Source organism: Gigantopelta aegis, chromosome 4 (genome assembly GCF_016097555.1).
Source record: "Gigantopelta aegis isolate Gae_Host chromosome 4, Gae_host_genome, whole genome shotgun sequence".
NCBI lineage: Eukaryota > Metazoa > Mollusca > Gastropoda > Neomphalida > Peltospiridae > Gigantopelta > Gigantopelta aegis.
Window position 1 is genome coordinate 98,153,249 of NC_054702.1, and position 24,056 is coordinate 98,177,304.

General features: G+C 33.6%; 1 protein-coding gene across 1 annotated transcript; it reads left to right on the top strand.

The window, feature by feature from the left end:
* LOC121371533 (spermatogenesis-defective protein 39 homolog) lies at positions 1 to 23,700 on the top strand. The gene is made up of 19 exons (XM_041497496.1): positions 1 to 24; positions 2,269 to 2,346; positions 3,157 to 3,265; positions 5,136 to 5,288; positions 8,180 to 8,260; positions 8,776 to 8,864; positions 9,206 to 9,274; positions 12,426 to 12,518; positions 13,265 to 13,401; positions 13,963 to 13,990; positions 14,546 to 14,619; positions 15,026 to 15,116; positions 17,749 to 17,883; positions 18,529 to 18,570; positions 19,051 to 19,140; positions 20,231 to 20,317; positions 20,771 to 20,860; positions 21,072 to 21,176; positions 22,316 to 23,700. The coding sequence occupies exons 1-19, from the start codon at positions 7 to 9 to the stop codon at positions 22,331 to 22,333; spliced, it is 1,587 nt and encodes a 528-aa protein (XP_041353430.1). The 5' UTR covers positions 1 to 6; the 3' UTR covers positions 22,334 to 23,700.
* Positions 23,701 to 24,056: the final 356 nt, after the last annotated feature.

A 24,056-nucleotide genomic window follows, 5' to 3' on the forward strand; every position in this document is an offset into this window, starting at 1 on the left:
CCTAAAATGGAAGCATCCAGGAAGGTACACCCATATTTTTTGCAAATGGAATCTTTTCAGTAAAAAAAATATAAATATTATTACACACGATCAACACGTATTTAAAATACTTACGAACGTTCCAGCATGCATGCTAGTACTATCACTAGTCGTAAACTTAACTTTGAATATACTGAATGTTGGAACGATCGGAAATCTTGAATTGATGACAGTCCCATTGCTGCTATGATTGCAGATTGCTACCTGAAGGCTATGGGTTCCAATGCCCCCGGCTATGAAAAACAGAATAATTACTAGACAATAAGGACTTAGGATTAAGAGAGCAAGATATGTGTCAGCATGTCATTAGGGAAAGTACTGACAATTTGTTTATAAATTTAACACAAATGGAGCATGCGATACTTCCAAGCAACTCCTAGATCTAGTTCCAGTCACCTCCAGCCCTTCCTCTTATTGATATTGATATGTTGGGTAATGCCAGGGTATGTCATAGGGTTTTACGTGCACATTCAGAACAAGCTGTTGTAGCGCACGCCTGTTGTGGGCGCAAGAGCCGGCCTTGGCCGGCTTCTCCATCCATGACAGGAAAGGTGGGGGGAGGGGAGAGGAGGGACCACCTGCACTGGCAGGTGCAAGGGAGCACCAGCAGCCCGATCAAATCGGTAGCAGGTGGGTGGCCAGGGTATGCACTTGGGATTTGTTTTGACTGGCCAATCGGGCCACTCACAGCAACACTTTGACTACTTTTGAATAGCCCGTGACCGAAAAAAAGAACTTACTTAAATTGCACTTTAAAAACATGCTATCATATACAAACAATAATAACAACATAAAACATGTTTTAGTTTTATTACAAACTGTTGTAATTAAATTATAATTATTATGTTGTCATGGGACCCACACAAACATCTGGAATGTTTTACCAAGGCTCGGTCTTGGAATGAATAAGGTGCTTTTATGGCCATATGACGAGGAATTAAAAAAATACTAAGCTGCCAGCAATCTATATTGACATCGTTCACAGTGACGATTGGGTGTTTGGTATAGTAGACTTGGTATATTCAGTAAGAAACGAAAACGTTCAAACACAATGTAACTTCGGAAAACCTCAGGTTCGTAAACAAAATATTTCTGTGAAACATAGTGTAGCGGAATATGACAAGTTGTTCTGATTGTAACTAAATGGAAGTAAAGATGGACATGGCTGAGGTGTTCCAATTGAACCTACGAATACATTTACGTAGTCGAGGTTTTCTGAATACATAGACCGGCCTCGGTGGCGTAGTGGTTAGGCCATCGGTCTACAGGCTGGTAGGTACTTGGTGAGTGCTCCGCAAGGCTCAATGGGTAGGTGTAAACCACTTGCACCGACCAGTGATCCATAACTGGTTCAACAAAGGCCATTGTTTGTGCTATCCTGCCTGTGGGAAGCGCAAATAAAAGATCCCTTACTGCTAATCGAAAGAGTAGCCCATGTAGTGGCGACAGCGGGTTTCCTCTCAAAATCTGTGTGGTCCGTAACCATATGTCTGACGCCATATAACCGTAAATAAAATGTGTTGAGTGCGTCGTTAAATAAAACATTTCTTTCTTTTTTCTTTTTTTTTCCGAATACATAATCAAAACCGGACAATGGTTTTAGACAGTTCAATAGACTGGGGAAGTGGTCACTATAATGTCCTATATGCGTTTGGTTGCGCAGATACTAATAGGAAACCAGTTGAAAACAATAACTAAAAAATAATTTTCCGATCTCTTACAAACATTAGTTATTTGTATTTTGATACATAATACAATATGCGGAAATCTTCGGTCGCCTGGCTACAGGTGATAAGGTTTTGACCTGCCCGATGCTATTTTGACTCGCCATGGGCGATCAAGCAATCTTAAAGTGAACACCCTCGTAAGACTAGAGGAAAATCTATGTAATGCTTTGGCAATAGTTGACAGCCAAATGGTTGCAAGCTACTGTGTCTAAAATACAAATTTTTCCTAAATCTGATTTCACAGAGCTGTAGTTTGATTATTCGCGAGTCCAGTAATGACATTAAACTTACATGTTGTTAACCAGTACCAACGCTACATGAAGGTACACACTTTTACCACAAGAAAGTACAGAGCAGGTTTGTTTCATATAGGGGTGTTGGGTTTCTTCGTGTAGCGTATACATATATATATATATTTGTCATTCATATCCATAAAGAATGCTACCACTAACTATTGTTTACATTAACATCATTGTATACAAATGTTTGTTTTTTATTTCAGAGTTTTGATGACAGTGAAGAATACTGGGCCACATCATCTGTAAAGAAAGGAGCACAACGCAACATTTTTGATGATGATGTAAGATTAGTTTGTTAAGAATTCAGCATGATTTTTATGTCTTGTTGTTTTAACCATCTTGATATATGTCAACATCAGTTGTGACCATTTATAGGTATCAGTTTATTTCTTAATGATGAGGCAACAAGTATTGACTTGCATAATCCCAACTGTTACCTGTAATGGCTGTGTCCTCGTCAGTATGAGGAAATATTCACCAGAAACCACGTTTCAAATCACATATTCGAACATTTGAAAATGAACATATTGAAACTTCATTTAAAGTTTGTTTTGTTTAACGACACCACTGGAGCACATTGATTAATCATCATTTGGTATTTCTGACACATAGTCTTCATAGGAAACCCACTACATTTTTCCTAATCCAGCACAGACAGGAAAGCTGCCTTTGTCCAGTTGTGCACCTTGGTGCAATGGATAGAATGAGAAAAACCTAATAAGTTCAGTGAATTTACCGAGGTGGGTTTGATCCTGCAACGCAAGCACCTCAGGCAAGTACTCAACCGACTGAGCTAAATCCCACCCCCTAAACCTCATTTAGATGTGATGTTTCTTTTTTGGTTCAGCATACATGTACATAAAAATAATTTATAATACATGCTAAAGTCATTATCTTGATGTGTTATCTCATGACCTCAGGATATCCTGCATAACTTTGGCTAGCATGTCTCAAATCGATCATATCTCAAGCTTGTTGGCTTGATCCCTTGAACATTGAGATAACAAACATTGTCTTTCATCTAACTGTATATGATAAATGTTTGGGTTTAAGTCTTATTTTTAATGATTTGTTAAAAAAAATATTTCTAGGTTAGTTTTGAAGACGCGAAACGTAACATTTTGGCAAGTCCGGTTGGTGAGGATGATGATGACGATCTGGAGCTTGTTAACTGGGACGATAGTCCAGTTGTCAAATACAGTACGTATCTTTTGTGCATAGATAAAATACATGTACATTTTAAACAAAATAATAAAGTGCAACATTCACTTTCACATGGGTCTAAAAATAAAGTTTAATTGTGGTATTCAAAAGTTATCTTTTTCTGATCATCAATGTATAATGTTTAAAGTTTGTAATTCCAATTTTTTTTTCACAAAATATCACTGATAAACAAGTTATGACTTCTTCTTTTTTTCATCTGCCAACAAAGGATGGTTACAGACACTACACTGGTACTATAACACCATGACAAAATATTAAAAAAATACAAAAACAAATTAATGTTTATTTACTTCTTTTAATGTATTCCAATGAATTAATGGGGTAATTATTGTTGTAAAACTTATATATTTTTATCTTTGCCATAAATTTACTATTATGGTATGCCATATCCATAAAATCTTGTACACTTCATTATTGTTTTTATTAACAGTTCATGGTAGATCTAACTAAAGTTTATTTCAATAAAAGTATGCCCATTTAACTATTGAAAAATGTACCAGTGGGAATTATAATTCCAAGTTTATGCTTATGACTATAGCGTCTTTCTTTTTCACGTTAAGGTTACGGATACTACAATCTTATATATAACAAGACATAAATGCCCTTCATCAAACTAATATTGTGGAAGGGACCATGATAGTTAGTTCGTTATAGCAGTGGTTTGTTGTACACATTGGCATAAGTTGGTTATTAATATATAGGGAGATAAAACGGGACTTTACGATCAGTTCTATGCAGTTGTTCATTCTAAGTATATTCATTATAAGTGTACTTTACTGTATTTATTTTTTAGGATGCCTGATTCATGAACAATTGTAAACATAATATTTATTTTATCTAAGATTTAGCTGACTGTTAAAGAACCATGTACATGTATGCATTTAGCATCACATGACTAATAAATATGAATGTAAGAGATAAAATAAAACTGCCAGTTGTGCTGAGATATCTTAAAATTATAGTTCCATTTCCAACTATTTGTAATAGGGTTATTTTAAGGCACAATATAGTTATACTGATTTACACTCAATCTGAAATAGTAAAGTCAATAATATTTGGTTATGGACAATACCAAACAAAACCTGGGTTTTAGCTATAAAACCATAATGTAAATACACAGTATGTAAACCTATATACTGTCAAAAAAGTAATAAAGTGCATTATTTAGCTTAAAATGTTCATGAAACCGTCAGAAAATAAATGATATTTTTGTTAACACCAAGTAAACAGTAACCTTGTTAAAACCCAATGGTAATCGTAAATTTGAACAAAATATTTCAACTTTGAATATAACAATAAAATGTTTGAAACAAAACAAATAACATTTCCCATATTTAAAACATACAGTTTTGAAATGTTTGAGATGATTATTAATGGTTTCCATTTCATCAGCTGCAAAACTACTGTTCATGCCCGGATGTGACATCTAGTAGTGTTTATAATCAATCAGTTGAAAAAATATTTTTCAAAATATTAACATTTCAAATGTGCTACTTGTATTATGTTGCAGTGTACATAACACAGTGTATATGACTTGTTTGTAAAAGTAAAATTTTGGAAAAATTTGACTAAAAAAAAGAAAAATCCTTAAAGTTTCACCTTAAACTCTTAACAAAAATATTGTAATTAAATAGTAATTTGCAAAAATATATCATATTCATTCACTGTTACTATTATCGGCTTCTAATGCAGAAACAAAATAACTGTTCGCATTTCGGTGTTGTTTGTATTTTGCATGTTTTCATGATCTTTTAAGCCACATGTTGGGAAGATACAGCTGAATATCTGTGACTTCATACACTACCAATACTGAACGTTTTTAAAATAGTAACATCTTTTATTACAGATTCCAAGGCGACTGCACAGAAAAATTTCCCTCCTGACCTCTCCGACCTTGCTGTTCCCTTCACCTCCCCTGCATCCCGAGCACATTCCGCTTCAGGTTATCAATCATCTGATTTTATGAATCACAGTCGATCTCAAAGTTTAGGCAAACTAGGTAAGAGTGGAACAAGATCTCAGAATGACTCATTCTCTTTTATTTACTGACTGCAGTTAATTTATGGAATGTTTCGTTGCTTTCTTTATGTCACTAGATACAGCTTAAGAAGTAATGTCTTTTTATTGCTTTGTCTGCAGCTCATATGAAGTGAGCATGGTTAAAGCTGAACAAAAAAATACTGTCAGCAGTTTGACACATTTTTCTTGAAAATTTTCAGAAAACTTTAAGATTGCGTTAACTCCATGATATGCAACAAAATAAATACTTGATGAACATACTAATTCTTGATTTAGCTTATTATAATGAATTTGTCATGAAATATACTCATAAAATTGACTGGTATATCAAAGGCTGTGGTATGTACTACCCTGTCTGTGGGATGGTGCATATAAAAGATCTCTTGCTGTTAATCGGAAAGAGTAGCCCATGAAGTGGCAGCAGTGGGTTTCCTCTTTCAATATCTGTGTGGTCCTTAACCATATGTCTGATGCCATATAACCGTAAATAAAATGTGTTGAGTGTGTCGTTAAATAAAACATGTCTTTCTTCCTGAACAAAACTTTGAAGTAACAGTATATGTTTGGAATGAACATAAAACAAAATTGCAAAGGAAAGGACGGGGTGGCTAGCCACCCTATTCACCCCCCTGGATCCGCCACTGAGAAACATGTTTATAGTGCATTCCACGGGGAAAACATTTTTTCATACTATGGAATTTACAAGTTATTTATTTCTGAGCCGCTTGTTTTCTAAATTGCACACAAAAATGGTATATTTTTGTTACTTCCAAAAAACTTTTATTTTATTTTATTTTAGTTTGGTTTAACGTAAACTTAAATTATTTACAAAAACAACAAAACAAAATTTTTGTAGGATGGGACGGGCTATATGTAATATTCCGATCAGAACAGTCCTCTTCCCCACGTGCTATATTATGTTTGTTTGAGTTGTGTTTTTTTCAGTGTATTTCTGAGAACGCATGATCTAACCCCTCTCCTAACAACACCACTAGCCAGTCTAGACTTCCTCTACACAATTTCCTGCACATGCGCCTGTTTGACTAAATATTTTGTTTGCTGTAAATTGATTAGGCCTGTATACATTGCATTATAAAGTGTAAATTGTGCTGTAATAACAGCTAAATATATAGTTTAACCTAAAACATCTACCTATAGTAACAGTACTTGTTTTGTTTACATCAAAGTATCTGTGTAAACATATTTATGTTAGTCTTGCATGCCGATTATTTAAGGTTAAATGTTAAAATGGAGACATTGTTCTATACATGATTATAAGTGTAAGTAGCAGGCATAATAAAAACCTAATATTTTAAAAATACCCCCCCCCCCCCCCAAAAAAAAAAAGAATAAAAGAAAACCCCAGTAACAACAACACATCTGCCCCCAAATAAACAATAGCCTACAATTAACAAAACAAGCCCACACACCAGTACACACACACAACCAAAAACATAATCCAGACTAACACGCACATTTAAAAAAAAAACGTTTTATCTATGTACATATACCAGTGGCAGAGAGATTAGTGGCGCAGGAAGGTGCCAAAAAGTGTGGGGAGGGGGCCACACTTTTATATTTACACACTTTTACACTATTATAAAGCAAAATATCTGAAAAGTGGGGGACACTTGCCCTCTGCTTCCTACGCCAGTGAATATATATATATATATGTATATATATACCATGGAATGCTTAATGGTTGTGCATAATATTAATAAATGCAGGTAGATAGTCAATGTATAACTATTAAATTACACGTGAAATTGTGTCCGTTACACTATGTCCATCTGACAATGACACTGGACTCGATGTTCTGATTTGTTTGCGAGTCAGACAGTAAAAACCTTATCTTTAGGCAAGGAAGTGAATTTCTGTAGCATTAGTTTCATTATTAACTACTGCATAGGTCGTAGTTAATAATGCAGCTAGCAGTACAGAAAATTGCAGCTAGTCATTTAGTCAAATTAATGTACACTTCCATTCGTACACAGTGATATATACACAAACACATGCATATCACTTGCAAATATCAAAACTTTATTAAGGTGCCGTTTTAAAGAGTCAATCATCAGTGAGCCATTTTTCTTGGTCCCCTCTCCCCCCCCCCCCCCCCCCCCCCCCCAAGACGTGTTCGTAAGTATTTTTGTTGAGCACAAAACATATTGTACGTTTTCTTTTCTGTAAAAGAAGGAGATTGCACACAATCTCTGACAAACAATAATAGTAATAAAAAACTTTATTAACGTCAAAAAATAAAAGAACAAGTCGACAACTACCCCACAATTCAGTAGTAACAAAGGGCCTTTGTTGCAAGCGACTGGAGCGTAACACGCCGGAAATAATTTAGTGGCTAATTGGGGCCGCTTAGTGCGATGCAAATTAAGGGCAGATAAGTATGTTTCTAATAGCTTTTTGCATTTACCTCTGTTTCTAAGAAAGTATACATTTTAGATGCACTAAACCATGTGTAAATGAATACGATCGATGCATACATGTCAAACACCAAGAACCAGGGCTAGCTCTGTCCCTCGCCAAATTCGCCAATTGCAAATTTTAAGAACAGTTGGTGAATTTTATTTTAATTTGGCGAAAAAAATGTCTGATCTTTTGTTGAAAAATAACTAGAGATTTTCTGATTGCCCAGAACTAGCCCTGAAGAACACATGGCAAACATAACATGTCAGGCAAGACATATTGGACTGCTGGTTTAATTATAATTTAGCCTTTCATGCATTAATTTTTAATTGTTTATTGGAAAACTGGAATTGATAATTAATGTACTATATTGACAATGTATAAACATTTATATGTATGGTTATTTTTACCCACATCTACTGGGGTTTTTTCTACATTTTTTTTAATTTGTAGGAAGCAGTAAAGGCTTGGGAGATATTGGATCTGAGAAAATGTCACTATATAAAGGAAGCAGTGAGCCCAGCATTGAAGAAGGTACAAGCAAAGGAACGGAAAGGATTGTTTGGATAACGATTCCTCAACACATTGTTTAATCACTTGCTGTCAAACATACGGTTTAGAATATTATTACAAATACCTGCTGCTGTAAAGCAAATGATTATCTTTTTGTTTTGTTTAACAACACCACTAGAGCACATTGATTTATTGATCATTGGTTATTGGCAGTCATATATTTGGTCATTTTGACATGTCTTAGAGAGGAAACCCACTATATTATATGCACATCTCAATCAGGATAGCACATACATTTGTTATACCATTCATTGTACACTGGCTTGAACAAGATCATCTTTTTAATGCAATATCTTGGTGACTAGCTGAAACAGAACAAATAACCTAATAATTCCATGAGTAGAAGGCAAGAGCAACACAGGTTATTAAATGCAGTAACTAAGGGAATCCGGTGTATGTATATGTTGTATTATAAGTATGCAAGTGAATGAGATTTTCATGTGTTGATTACAATTTATCTTTGTTTGTATTCATAGCTATAGGACCGTTTTCTGAAAAGACAGTCTCCCAAAGAGATATTGACAAAATGCAGAATGAAATACAGTATCTTCGCCGGACAGTTCAGGTAAGATGAAATCAGTTACATTGTAGCATTCTATAAAATATTAAAATATCAAATCATTTACATGGTAGTATTTTATAAAATATTAAAATAAAAAATTTTTTTTGCTTCAAATGATTCAAGACAGAAAAATAAAACTGAAAAAAACACTTTTTTAATTCAAAAAAATAGGAGCAGGTTATAAACTTATATGGAATACATTTATAGTAATATTTTCACAAAGTCAGAAATCTGTTTCTCTTTAAATATATTTAGTATGTATGATTAATCTGCTTTACATTGATTTTTTCACTGTCATTACAGTGGTGAATATATAACCAAGGTAAAATGTTTGTTAATTTAAGAGCTTCAAACGAGGTCACAGAGAAAAACTTCCAGTTGAAGACACTTTACAAAGAATGATCAAAGGGGAGGTAATCGAGTACTATTCTTTCTCTCAGCATTATAATTTTAGATTTAATTCAATTTTAATTTTATTTATATATAGGCCCTAATCTAGAATTAAAAAAGTAGGAGAAGTGACTTCTTCCTTCCCAGCAGAAAGGGAAGAAGTTTGATAAAATGTGAACATATATTCTAATGTTAAGTCATGTTCCACATTCGTTTGGAAAAACTCTGAATTATACACTGTTCAAATCATAATTTTTTTATATAAAATACTATTACTTCCAGTAATAAAACACAATATTATTAAGTAATTAATAATAATTGAATGTGGCCAAGAATTAACAACGCTTAACTGGTCGATGAAAACTGCGCAACATGCATTGATGTACAGCTTGGTTCCAAAGTAAAAACACAGACCAATAAGGTGACAAGTGAGCTATGACTCTAAACAGATGAGGCCGATTTCATGTCTGGGTTTCAAAACACCGGGTTATATCAAAACCTAGGTTTAACACTAGTTTACGTAAAACGCTGAAAAACCTGACCAAGACATACACCCGTGGTGCATTTCACATGTGTGTGTTTTACCCGTGTTTACAAAACCACGCTTTTTACATGGGTTACCCGCAGATTTGGAAAGGGACATAAGCGAGGAATAGCTTACACTTCATCACTTTGTAGTTGAAACTCGTTACCGGTATATTATTAGCATTCGCATTCGAGATGGAGGATTAGCTACCTGCTCACCTCCCCCCCCCCCACCCCCCCCCCCCCCCCAAATGTGGAGCAAACCTTCACATTCTGTCAAAAATGATGGACATATTTGGGAAAATGAGCTGGCCTGAAAACGTTTCACTATGTATTTCCATAATTTTACTCACAATATTACTTATAATCCATGTAAAATATATAAAATGCGTACAGAACCCTACATAGCTGTTGGTAATAATGCAAATATCAATAAATGTCGTTACCAAAAATCGGGTATTTCCCTTTCATTCGGACAAAAAACAGCCCCCCCCCCCCCCCCCCCCCCCCCCAAAAAACCACACTTTTTAAATAATAATAATAATTTGAAATATGGGACCCGTATGCCTGAGGGCACCGAGAAAACTTTTTGTCAAATTTGTAGGCCTATCTCACCTTTTTTTCCCATTACTAAGACAAAGCAAACACGAAAGCATGTGATAAACGTTTAAAGAATTTGCGTTCACAACTGTGTTTAGTGTTAAATTTATAACAAAATGTCATTTTAATGCAATTCATTATATGTATTTTTAGAAGAATAAGGATAACTTTGTTTTTGAAGTTACAGCAATACTCAATGTGTAAATAGAGAATAATACATGACTGGCCATTTGATACCATTTATCTCACAAGTTGTTTTAAAATGTATCTAACGATGAAAGGGAGTTTGATACATTTTTAAACAACGAGTTATGAGATAAATGGTATCTAACGGATTCTATTTCTTACTTATCCTCAAAAACCAACTTTTAAGGAAATTTAAACATCTTTTTCGACTAAAAGTTATTTACAGCCGTTGCACTTGTAGCTAACTTACGCGTCACATACACATGATTGTCACTATACGCCACAGTGTAATCGATTTCCACCATGTTGTTTTTCATTGGATGTATGGCACTGGTGACCTGGTATCACCTAGGAGCAACCAGTTGTATATCATGAAATTGTCAACACACATACATGTGTAAACAACCATGTGTTATAAAAAAAATAACGTATGATGTTCTCACCAAAGGGTATGTAAGAAAGTGGTTTACATCGTTTCTATACATGCACATGCATGTGCGTCTAAAATAAAGGCGTTTAGAGAAAACAATAGCTGGGGTAATAAATAAAATAATAAACAAGATACCAGTTATTAGCAAATTTATGTCCCTCATCAAGTATTATTTCACTTAGGCCATAAATTTGATAATAACTGGTATCTCATTTATGATCCGCTATATATCTCAGGCGCTTTGTTGTGTGAAAGGATGGGTCTAATTATACAGTCATGCTAACAAAAAAAATGCAAAATGGCATCTTATATAAAAGGGGGTCAAACCTGAACCCCCCCCCCCCCTTTATCCAGTATGTTCACATTTCATGGCTCTGGGATACTGATGTAAAACACGATTTTGCTGCTTAAATTATCCATGAAGAAAAGTTACTTTGAGCAAACCCAGCGAAAAACCACCTCAATGGCAGGTTTAACAAAGCAATACAATTGTAACCCAGTGTTAAACTAGGGTTATTGAAAACCAGACATGTGAAATGCACAGTAAACATGACCCAGGGTTTAACCTAGGTTTAACCCATATGTTTCCAAAACCCACCGATAACCCAGACATATGATAACCCAGACATATGATAACCCAGACATATGATAACCCAGACATATGATAACCCAGACATATGAAATCGGCCCATGGTGTCTTGACATCTGTTTGACTTTCTTTTTGAAATCAGATTAGGTCCAAAATATTATATTATAACAACTTTGACTCGTCCCTACTGCTAATAACTAGGTGAGAGGATTTTTTAAGAAAAAAACTCCATTTCGCCAGCTAGATTAGGGCCTGATATATGATGTAAAGTTTCACATCAACTCTTGTTGTTGGTAATTATTAGGAAAAATCTTACAAGATATGTTATATTAATTACTATATAAAATTAAATACAAAAACATATAATTGCCAAGATTAATCATTTTACTGGTCTGGCAGTATTGAAATTTCAGGTTTGATATCAGTATTTTTGGGGTGATATAATACTGATACCAATATCAAGTGATATTTTCTGTATACTCGGCTTTAAATGCATGCTCAAGTTAAGTCTCACCCGCTAATTTCATCTAAATAAAATTAAATTCCATACACAAGGCCCTCATCTCTCTCTTCTTTTCAGCTATTTTGCTTCCGTAATATATATGGTTAATGTTTTACTAAATGGTGGATAACATTTTTTAATACTGAAATTTTTGTATTTTGAAATTTGTTTGGTATGGTAAATCAGTATTGACATGATACTGATACCAAACGGTATATATGGTATACCGCCCAGCTCTAATAGACAGTAGGATATTATACATGCCCCTTATAACAGGTTAAACTGCATGTTTAATGATTTGAATTAAGTTACGTTTTTCATTTTCTATTTTTATTACTATAGGCATATTCCTTTGAAATGTACCGGTCAAGAGAAGACAAGGTAGCTCTTTTGGACAAAGCCATCGAGTTGCACGATGGAAATGCCATAATAGCAGTAAGTTTGGTTCATTTAAGTTTTTTCCCATAAGATATTTGGTCCTTTCATAATAGTAAACAACATTATTTATATTACAGGTATTTCAGACCTTAATTTGCACACTATCTATTTGAAACCATTTGTAATCACGCAAGAAATATAACTTAGATGGTTCCAATATAGGATACTTCAAAGAATATTAACTACTAATAGTTTTGCATATAAATTAAAACTATTTGACAGTGAAGCGTGTACTTTTTGTCATGAAGGAAAAGAATCTACAGTACATTTATTTTGGGAATGTAAAATTGTTCAGAACTTTTGGAATTATTATTTAAATTAGTTATCAAACTCAAGTATATATGTAATTTAAAGCTTTCTCTTGAGCTGGTGATATTTGGATGTTTTGTATTTTAGGCAAGATAACTTTAACACAAACGAGTTCAAACCTTGTAGAAATATGTATCTTTAATGATTCGATAAAAAGTTTAATTTTATTGGTTTATTAAAATATTGTATGAAATATTTTATTCTCTTTCAAACATTTTTTTTTTTTAATTCATTCTTAATAATGTTATCTTTCTTCCATTTTAAGTAATACTGGAATATTTCTAAATTAAATATTGCTATATTATTTTGCACCAAACAATCAGATATTATAAGATATTTTAATCAGTTTATTAGTGCTTAGAAAATATGTGGTTGGACATCTGACAACATATGAGAACTAGTTATCTGTAGATATAATTTATTTTCTTTTGCAGGCAACTTTATTTCTGAAGCATACAGTGAAGTCTTCCATATTTAATTTAGAGTTGACGCGCAGATCTGCTGCTGTTAACCATTATATAACCTATCTCAGGAATCACTATGACTACGTAGAACTCTCTAATGTTTTAGGGTAAGTTACCTACAGGGTGTCAGGGATATCTCTTTGATGTCCAGTTGAAATCAATTAACATTTCTCAAATTGGTGACCTGTTTTATGACACCATGTTAAATATTATATGTCATTTTGTAATAATTAAATGTGTTGGGAGTACAAAGAGAATTGAAAACAATTGCATTATGTAAATGTATTGTTGGCATATGACTGAATTTTTTCAAATGCGTGTATTATTAACCATCATATTTTATAAAGTAAATGGTTTTTGAAAAGACAAAAATGTTATCAATTTCGGATAAAATATATTGAATATTATATATTTCAAAGACAGGTTTCTTTGTAAACTTTTGATTTCTTAGGTTCCTTGGAGATTTTTGTTTGTTTTATTTAAATAGTGAACAATTCATTTAATATGCATATTATTGGAAAACCATGGTGTTTGGGAATAATCTTTTGTTACTTTAGTTTTAGTTACAATCATATACTAGGACTAGAACTTTTAATATGGTAATTGGTTATGAGATTTTCAAATGTGAATATTTATTGTTTTACTTTACACATTTTATCTTTGTTTAGGCTTCTGGGTAGAACAGAAGAAGCAGCTGTAAGTAATATGTAAAATTGTATCTCAAGGAAATGATAATGAATCCTTTTTTTAAAGTAAATATTTTTAGAACTATTTTTAAAGTGTAAAATACATGTATGTGGGCAGTTTGGCTTAAATAATGTATTTTTGTATTTGTTCAAATGTAAGTAGTTAAAACCATTTGATGTATTCTGTTATCATGCCTTCTCTGTTTCATTCAGTATTCAGATATTCTCTTAGGATATTTTAACGGGCCTAGCTTGGGATTTTCAGGTGGTATGCAGACTTTTTCGGCCATGGAATAAAACGCTATTGGCATAGAGCATACACGCATTTACATCATATATTTGAAATAAATAAAAATATTTGTAATTTCAGGTGGTACGCAGCTGCGTACCTGCGTATATGGAAGCTAGGCCCCTATTTTAACCTCAGTTATGTTTTTTTAATTTAAATGTTAACCAAGATTCCACTTTGTTAGATTACTGCCATATGCATAAGTAATAAAAACAATTACATGGAATTAAATCTTCTACTCTTTTTTTTTCTTCTTCTTCTTTTTCTTTTTTATAGATGCTGACTTACAAAACTGCATCAGCAAGCAAAGATCCCACATTAAAACTATCGGCTTTAAAAAGCTGTTACAGGTAAAAACAAATATTGTGTGTTATTGTTCAAAATTGGTCAGAAAATATAATTTGTTAATTATAGTAAAAGTTACCAGATGAGCTGCAAACGCCGATCTTTATCAGCAGGTAGTCTTTGTGTGCAAGTTAAAACTGCAGTCTTTGTTATAATTTTATTATTTGGCCATTTAGAATAGATAGCATTATTTTTGCTGTTGTTAATTTTTTTAAATATAATTTGGCTGTACTCACTGTCTATGTCACACACAATACTCATTCTACTTTTTAACAATGAGAAGCAGGGCGCTATTTCACATGTGGTGAGCCAAGCTTATAACTTTAAAATACATTTATATTTGTATATGTGAAATAAACATGTTTGAATTTCAAAATTTAACAAAATATTTTAATATTTGTTTTTCTCCAGAGCTCATTTCAGTCTAGACTCATCGTTATCTCATGAAGCAAGTCTAGTTCAGCAGCACATTGATCTCCTGGAAAGACAGGCTCCGATTGAGGTACGTTTTTTAGAACTGTCATCATTATCATCAGTATTTTCACTAAACGATGCGTTGTATACTTCTTAGAGAAGTATCTTTCATTGATTATTATTTTATGATCTATTGATATATTCAAACTTATGTTTGTTTTGTTTAACAACACCACTAGAGCACATTATGTTATTAAACATCGGCTATGGGATGTCAAACATTTCACATAATCTTAGAGAGGAAACCTGCTACTTTTTTCCATTAGTAGCAAGAGATCTTTTATATGCTCCATCCCACAGACAGGATAGCACATGCCATGGCCTTTGATACACAAGTGGTGCTCTGGCTTGAATGAGAAATAGCCCAATGGATCCACCAATGGGGACGATCCCAGACTGATCACTCATCAGGCGAGTACTTAACAACAGGGCTATGTTGTGTTCTCCCCTGATATATACAGCCTTTTTAGACAGGTTGTTGCTCAATATAGATCACTTTGTTCTATATTAGATGATTTGGAAGAATAAAGAGGTAGTCTCTTAAACAACAGGGATACGTTGTGTTCTCCCCTGATATATACAGCCTTTTTAGACAGGTTGTTGCACAATATAGATCACTTTGTTCTATATTAGATGATTTGGAAGAATAAAGAGGTAGTCTCTTAACAACAGGGATACGGTGTGTTCCCCCCTGATATATACAGCCTTTTTAGACGGGTTGTTGCACAATATAGATCACTTTGTTCTATATTAGATGATTTGGAAGAATAAAGAGGTAGTCTCTTAACAACAGGGCCTACGTTGTGTTCCCCCCTGATATATACAGCCTTTTTAGACAGGTTGTTGCACAATATAGATCACTTTGTTCTATATTAGATGATTTGGAAGAATAAAGAGGTAGTCTCTTAACAACAGGGCCTACGTTGTGTTCCCCCCTGATATATACAGCCTTTTTAGACAGGTTGTTGCACAATATAGATCACTTTGTTCTATATTAGATGATTTGGAAGAATAAAGAGGTAGTCTCTTAACAACAGGGCTTCGTTGTGTTCCCCCCTGATATATACAGCCTTTTTAGACAGGTTGTTGCACAATATAGATCACTTTGTTCTATATTAGATGATTTGGAAGAATAAAGAGGTAGTCTCTTAACAACAGGGCCTACGTTGTGTTCCCCCCTGATATATACAGCCTTTTTAGACAGGTTGTTGCACAATATAGATCACTTTGTTCTATATTAGATGATTTGGAAGAATAAAGAGGTAGTCTCTTAACAACAGGGCTTCGTTGTGTTCCCCCCTGATATATACAGCCTTTTTAGACAGGTTGTTGCACAATATAGATCACTTTGTTCTATATTAGATGATTTGGAAGAATAAAGAGGTAGTCTCTTAACAACAGGGCCTACGTTGTGTTCCCCCCTGATATATACAGCCTTTTTAGACAGGTTGTTGCACAATATAGATCACTTTGTTCTATATTAGATGATTTGGAAAAATAAAGAGGTAGTCTCTTAACAACAGGGCTTCGTTGTGTTCCCCCCTGATATATACAGCCTTTTTAGACAGGTTGTTGCACAATATAGATCACTTTGTTCTATATTAGATGATTTGGAAGAATAAAGAGGTAGTCTCTTAACAACAGGGCTACGTTGTGTTCTCCCCTGATATATACAGCCTTTTTAGACAGGTTGTTGCACAATATAGATCACTTTGTTCTATATTAGATGATTTGGAAGAATAAAGAGGTAGTCTCTTAACAACAGGGCTACGTTGTGTTCTCCCCTGATATATACAGCCTTTTTAGACAGATTGTTGCACAATATAGATCACTTTGTTCTATATTAGATGATTTGGAAGAATAAAGAGGTAGTCTCTTAACAACAGGGCTACGTTGTGTTCTCCCCTGATATATACAGCCTTTTTAAACAGGTTGTTGCACAATATAGATCACTTTGTTCTATATTAGATGATTTGGAAGAATAAAGAGGTAGTCTCTTAACAATAGGGCTACGTTGTGTTCCCCCCTGATATATACAGCCTTTTTAGACAGGTTGTTGCACAATATAGATCACTTTGTTCTATATTAGATGATTTGGAAGAATAAAGAAGTAGTCTCTTAACAACAGGGCTACGTTGTGTTCTCCCCTGATATATACAGCCTTTTTAGACAGATTGTTGCACAATATAGATCACTTTGTTCTATATTAGATGATTTGGAAGAATAAAGAGGTAGTCTCTTAACAACAAGGCTAAGTTGTGTTCCCCCCTGATATATACAGCCTTTTTAGACAGGTTGTTGCACACTATAGATCACTTTGTTCTATATTAGATGATTTGGAAGAATAAAGAGGTAGTCTCTTTTGACAGGTGGCTGCTTACTTAGAGGTGGTCACTTAATCAGATTTGGCTGACAAGTTAAATTAATTGAAACCATTTCAAATCTTGCAAGTGTATTATTGGTAAAGGATCTTTTTTTATTTATTATCCCCATCCCTCATTAAAAGAAAGAAGCAAATATTCATGTATCACAAAGGTGCAACAACAAATCATATAGAACCAACATTGGAATAATAAATATATAATTTTTTTAATAACCGACTATGTTCAGCTTCCAAATCATTGTGATTCGTCTTACAAATCATTGTGATTCCCTTGTAGAAGGAAGATGCCAGATTGGAGGCTGAGGGTAGAACACAAATTTTCAAAGACATTCCGAGGAAGTCATCGTTAATAAACATGTCTGTGATCACCACACTGTACTACTGTTGTCTCTACCATTATGAGTTAGGAGAGGTAAGTACAACTATTGGGCAGTTTGCTTTTATTCATATGTTTTGGGATCAGACAACAATTACATTATAAAATAATAGTAATTAATTATGCACATTTAATTTAATAAATAGTTTGTCTTGAATATCAGAGGTGAATCTAGGAGGGGGAGATATGAGAGTTTATTCCAGATGACAGGTCCCCTTTTTTGAAATTACATGGGAATTTTATTTATTTATTTATGCCATGATTCTGCTCATGTGTGTAACCAGCACTGGTATCGTTTTGATTGAACGTGTAAGTAGACGTATGTGGAAGATTTTTCACAAGGGGAGTCTGAAAGAGCCTTGCACCAACTCGGTGGGTGTTATTGGATCAAGGAATCCCCTCCATTTAAATTCCTTAATTTGTTCTGGATTTTAGTTTATAGTCAACTCTTGTTTCCTCATTTTCTGGCTTGAGATATCAAGGATTTTTGGTAGTCAGAATCAGTAATGTGAAATATCGAGGGAATTTAGCACTTAGTTAGCTTAGAATAATGGGTCATGGACTTGGACCCATCATTGGATTTCAAGTGCTTATGTTTATTTCATTTTTGTAGATCACAATGCTATTTTTGTCATTATCTCTGTAATAAGAGACATTAACATTATTATGTGTTGTTTGCAGAACTCACTATCAAGTCCACTTGCCCTTCAAAGAGCACATCAGGTAACTGATCTATATTAATTATAATTATTTTAATTCTGCTTTGGAAATAAAACAATTATTTATGTTTTCAATTCTTCACATATACAGGTAGAAATATCTCATTACTCTTCATTTATAATTATTGATCATATCAAATTACATTCAGATTGGTTTTCCAAATAAAAAATTGTAATTTGTATCTTGATAGACATATTAAAGAGTTTGTAACTGTTTTAAAAATTAAATTTAGCGAAGTTTTCACCACAATTAAAAGTAATAGCTAAATTTCTCTCTCACAATGCCCCATTGTATATATTTTGTGGATATATCATCTTGCTCAGTTAGAGAAAATGTTTGAGAAGATCTTTGTGCTTAGTCAAGACATTTGGATTATTTCCTTCTCTAAAATGCTTTCTTCTTCTTTTTTTTCTTCTTCTTTTTTAATTTATATAGAAGGAAGTGATATTTTATTTTCTGCTATGATCTATTATTATTTTTCAGTTGTCGGAGAGACAGTATCTGTGGATTGTAATTGCTGCAAGAGGGCGTCTTCGCAAGTGGGATGACATCAAAACTTTGCTCACAGCTAAGGTAAAAATCTTTAAAGATTGAAGGTGAAAGGTCTACTAAGTGACCTTTTAACACAACATTTAGGTTCACATTTTATGAATAACAAACCTTGAAAAATTTAAATTGATATTTTAAGCAGAATAAATAGGTAAAAAATGATTAAAGGGACACACCCTAGTTACGGCTATTTGTTAACCATTACGGTGTTGTTTTTCGCTATTAAACCCCATTTTTCACAAATAAAATTGCACTTTACTTACATTTTATTATTTAGAATACACATTTCCATTCACCTGAAGTGCTTTTTGGAATTGTCGTGACGTAGGCATTGTTGTGCTTCGAACGACATCTATTGGTGACATCAGAATACTAACTTTCAAAATTATTTCAAGTAATTGGGACATGGGGATTCCCATGGTATTTATCGATATAAAACCTGCTTTTTCACTCCATTTGATAAAAACGTGATCTAAGTGTGTTACAGGTTTGTAGATTAACCAAATTATAATTTATTTTTGCTGGATGGAACTAGGGTGTGCGGCTTTAATATATTTTTGTTTTATTTCAATTAGCTCATTGCAATGTCTGTGTATCAAAGTTAGATTACTTTCTGTACATTTTTCAATAGTGTTCTTTCATCATGAGGTTGATTTGATTGAAACATATTTTATTTCTTTTTAAAAGAACACATGGATTAGGCACAAGTTATACAACTTACTAGGCCTTCTCCTTGTCGTCATGAGGCAGGATGTAGCTCGAGGACAAAGCACTCTTCTGAAGTGCAATGGGTCACAGGATCAATTACCCTTTAAGGACTTTGGTCGTCCCCCCCCCCCCCCCCATCCCAACAATTGATACATAATAGTCTGTTGTGTGTACTGTCCTATGGGAAGTGCATATAAAAGATCCCTTGCCATGTAGGACTAGTCTATATGTCAGAAGTAGGTTTCCTTTTTCTCTCAACCAAGTGCCAAAATAATCATATTAGACAGCAAATAGCTTTTGTTTTAAAATGTGCTGAGGTATCATTGAACAAATATTTCTTTCCTATCTTTTTTCATAGAAATTGATGTTTGAAAATTTTATCTATGTTTGTTTTATGATTGTTTAGGGCTGGTTTGGTGGGACAAAGATGAAAGCTGTCATAGGTTTTGACAAAGTTTGTGAAATACTGCATAAAGTCAGCGCACCCCATTCAGTAAGTGACAGTACTGAAAAATAAATATATAAGCAGTTATGACAATAATTAAATTATAACTATATTTCTTTTTACGGTCATTTGTAGGGTTGTTCAAATATGTAAGGAGTGATTCTTATATGTTTACAAAGCTAGTGGTTAAGAATAATATAAAATGTCCTGTATTAATTATGTAAAACACAAAACACAATTTCTGAGGTATAATCTGATGATCACTGATGGGCAGGGTGTGTGGCATATTTTGGAAATCTGTAAATCCATTTAAACTGTGGCCCACTGCATATTGTGTATGAAAGTTAATCATGAAGACAGACTATTCTAACTGGTGTTATATACAGTAGCATTATGAGTGGAACACTGCAGTCTTTTCTCTCTAAAATAACCAATACTTTTGTAATTAGCATCAAACATTTATTATGCATTTGATAATTGTCTAATATGTTTTTATTTCAGGTGTTAGCTTCATATATAGCTTTAATTGATGATTCTGAGAGAAGACTTGCAGTGGCCAAGAAAGTCAACTGTCCTAAAGGAATTATTGAGGTTGGTTATTGATCATTTGAGTACATTCTGAACAAACTTAAATCTTGTTATTCAACTATATTTGTTAGAAGGTAATTTTTGGTACGATATTCAATTGATTTTGGTATCATTACAAATACTGTTAAAATTATTATTTAATATTAAGTGAAGTAGTTATAATATTTTTAATGTTATACAGAATTGTTATAAAATTGAGTATTATTTATTACAGACTTATGTTGCCTTAAAAGATCGAAGTGAACTTGAAGCTTATGCTTCCAAACTACCATCGAGATCTGAAGAAAGCATTTATGCAAATGACGTTCTCAGAAGTTCAGTGAGTATCTAAAAAAATAAATTAAAGGGACATTCCCGAGTTTGCTGCATTGTAAGATGTTTCCGACTAATAAAATATTTCTAGGATTAAACTTACATATTAAATATATTTTCTTGTTGAGAATATCAGTGTCTGTATATTCAATGTGTTTCTGGTCGTCTTAATATTTGTAAGCGCAAACTGGATTTTGTCTTTAAATAATTTCGTATGTACGAAAAAATATTTTTTTAGGAAATAAAAATGAAATTTAACCTAGTACCAATATAAGAACGATCAGAAACACGTTTAATATACAGCCACTAATATTTTATGCAGAAAAATGTATTTGATATGTAATTACAATCGTTAAAAACTGTTAGTCGATAACATCTTACAAATTGCAGCAAACTCAGGAATGTCCCTTTAATAGTAATTCTAACACTGCAATTAACAAGTTTCATTAAAAGCTAAGTTTTGTTTAATGACACCACTAGAGCGCCTTGATTAGTTGGATGTCAAACATTTGGTAATACTAACATTTTTCCATTAGTAGCAAGGGATGTTTTGTATGCACTTTATCACAGACAAGACACACCACAGCCATGGCCATTAGTATACCAGTCTTAAGGCACTGGTTGGAATGGAAAGGAAACAGTCAGAGAATGGGTCCTCCAAGGGGGTTCATTCCTTATACCCATGCACCTCAGGGGATCATTCTGCCGACTGATCTAGATCCCACCCTAAACAAGTTTGAAGCCAGGTGTCACGAATATATCTTTCATTTCAAATTAATGTGTTTAAGTGTGTTATTACGAGTGCATCTCACCTGCTCTCTCCCCCCTGGGATAGTTTTTTGATTCTGAGAAGGCCAACATATTCAACAGCTATTTGACTGGCTTTCACCTCATCATTCATTTAACACAAGTGCCAAAACCAGGCCAGCAAGTGTATCGTAACACAACAATGCTCATGCCAGCTGAATGCAGAGCATGTCGTTGTTAACAGGTTAATGAGAGAGGCAAACATCACACTATTGACACATACCTTACTTTTGCTTTTTTTATTTTTTTATTCAACAGTTGTTAGTTTATCTTTTTTATTTTGTCTTTTAATATGCAGTGTTGTTACTTAATAGTAAAATGTTTTTTCTTCTTTTTCAGACAATCAAATGGAAGTAAAAAATTGGTTGAAGTTCAATTAATAAAAAAGCATTTTGTGATAAAAAGTCAGCATTTAACATTCTAAATGGGAAGAATTGACACCATTGCACCGAGATGTCTTACAACCCACCAAGTTGTGTGTACACCACAAGTGAACAATCTCAAAATAACACCAGTGATTTGTGAAGTATATGTATGTGATCTTCATTAGGGTTTCTCCTGATGACTGCTTTACATGGCTTTCTACCCAATAACCACAACGTCCGAATCTCCATATAAACACTTTCTTCCATAGATTATGTTTAACACAGATAGCAGTACAGCTCAATAAAATGGCTAATACTGCTTTATGGGGTTGCCTTCATAGACATAATTATTTAGCCAAAACCACTGCATATTTCTAGATATCATGTCTCTCAGTTATTTTACTTCTTTAAGTTACAGGCTTTAACAAGGTTAGTAGAGAATACTACATGAGTGGTCATTAGATACCATTTATCTTATGAGTTGTTTTAAAATATATCTAATGAGCAAAAGCGAGTTGGATATGTTTTTAAACAAGTTGTAAGATAAATGGTATCTAATGGACATGAATGTAGAATTCTTTTTCTTATATATCCCTAGAAAAAAAACAGGTTTTCCAACTAAAACCTATTTACAGCCCTAGTGCTTGATACCTTTTCAGGTTAAGTTATAATCAGTTTCGATTGTACTTTTTTTCCTTGGATGGTATGGCAGTGGCAACCTGGTCATCACCTAGGAGCAGCCAATCATATGACTTTAAATTGTTATCACATGTATACGTGTTATTAGTATGTGTTATCAAAAATAATTAATGATCTCGCAAACAGGTTTAAGAAAACAAATAAAATGTTGGGGGGGGGTAAATGATATTCAACATGAAGTGAATTGGCGAATGGAGTAGGCCTCTTCACAAGATGATTTTACATACTGTATAAAACGATAAACATAAATAAATGTGATACAAGTACCTTTTCCTTGTGACACATTTACTTCTAGCCCTGCATGCGTGTGACCTCATTAAAGATTAGAGTAATGTTTTGTAAGCAAGGATTGCAAGTGTGTGTGGGCATGCGTGTGACCTCATTAAAGATTAGAGTAATGTTTTGTAAGCAAGGATTGCAAGTGTGTGTGGGCATGCGCGTGCGCGTGTGTGATCTCGACTTGAATGTTATTTTTGTTATTGTAGACATTACACAATATCATATTGTGACATACAAGTGCAATTATTGTTACTTACTTTTCATTGTAGAAACCGAAGTCATGTAATTTTACTACCAGTTGCTCACAAAACATCATAATAGTTATTGAGTGATATTGTTTTTCATTTGTAATAATCAGATAATAAAAGTTTACAATATAAATACTTGTATACTGGGTTTTTCTTATATTGGTTTATTTGAAGAAAAAACCCATCCCTCCAATGTAGATCAAGAGTTATTATTCTGATAGTAGTTATAGGTAACACCACTGCACTTTGCTGAGTTAGAGAAGAATGTTAAATTTGTTTTGTTTACTGACACCACTAGATTGATTTATTAATTATTGGCTATTGGATGTCAAACATTTGGTACTTTTGACATATAGTTTTAGAGAGGAAACCTGCTACATTTTCCCATTAGTGGCAAGGGATCTTTTATATGCACTAGTCCACAGACAGGATAGCACATACCACAGCCTTTGATATACCGGTTGTGGTGCACTGGCTGGAACGAGAAAT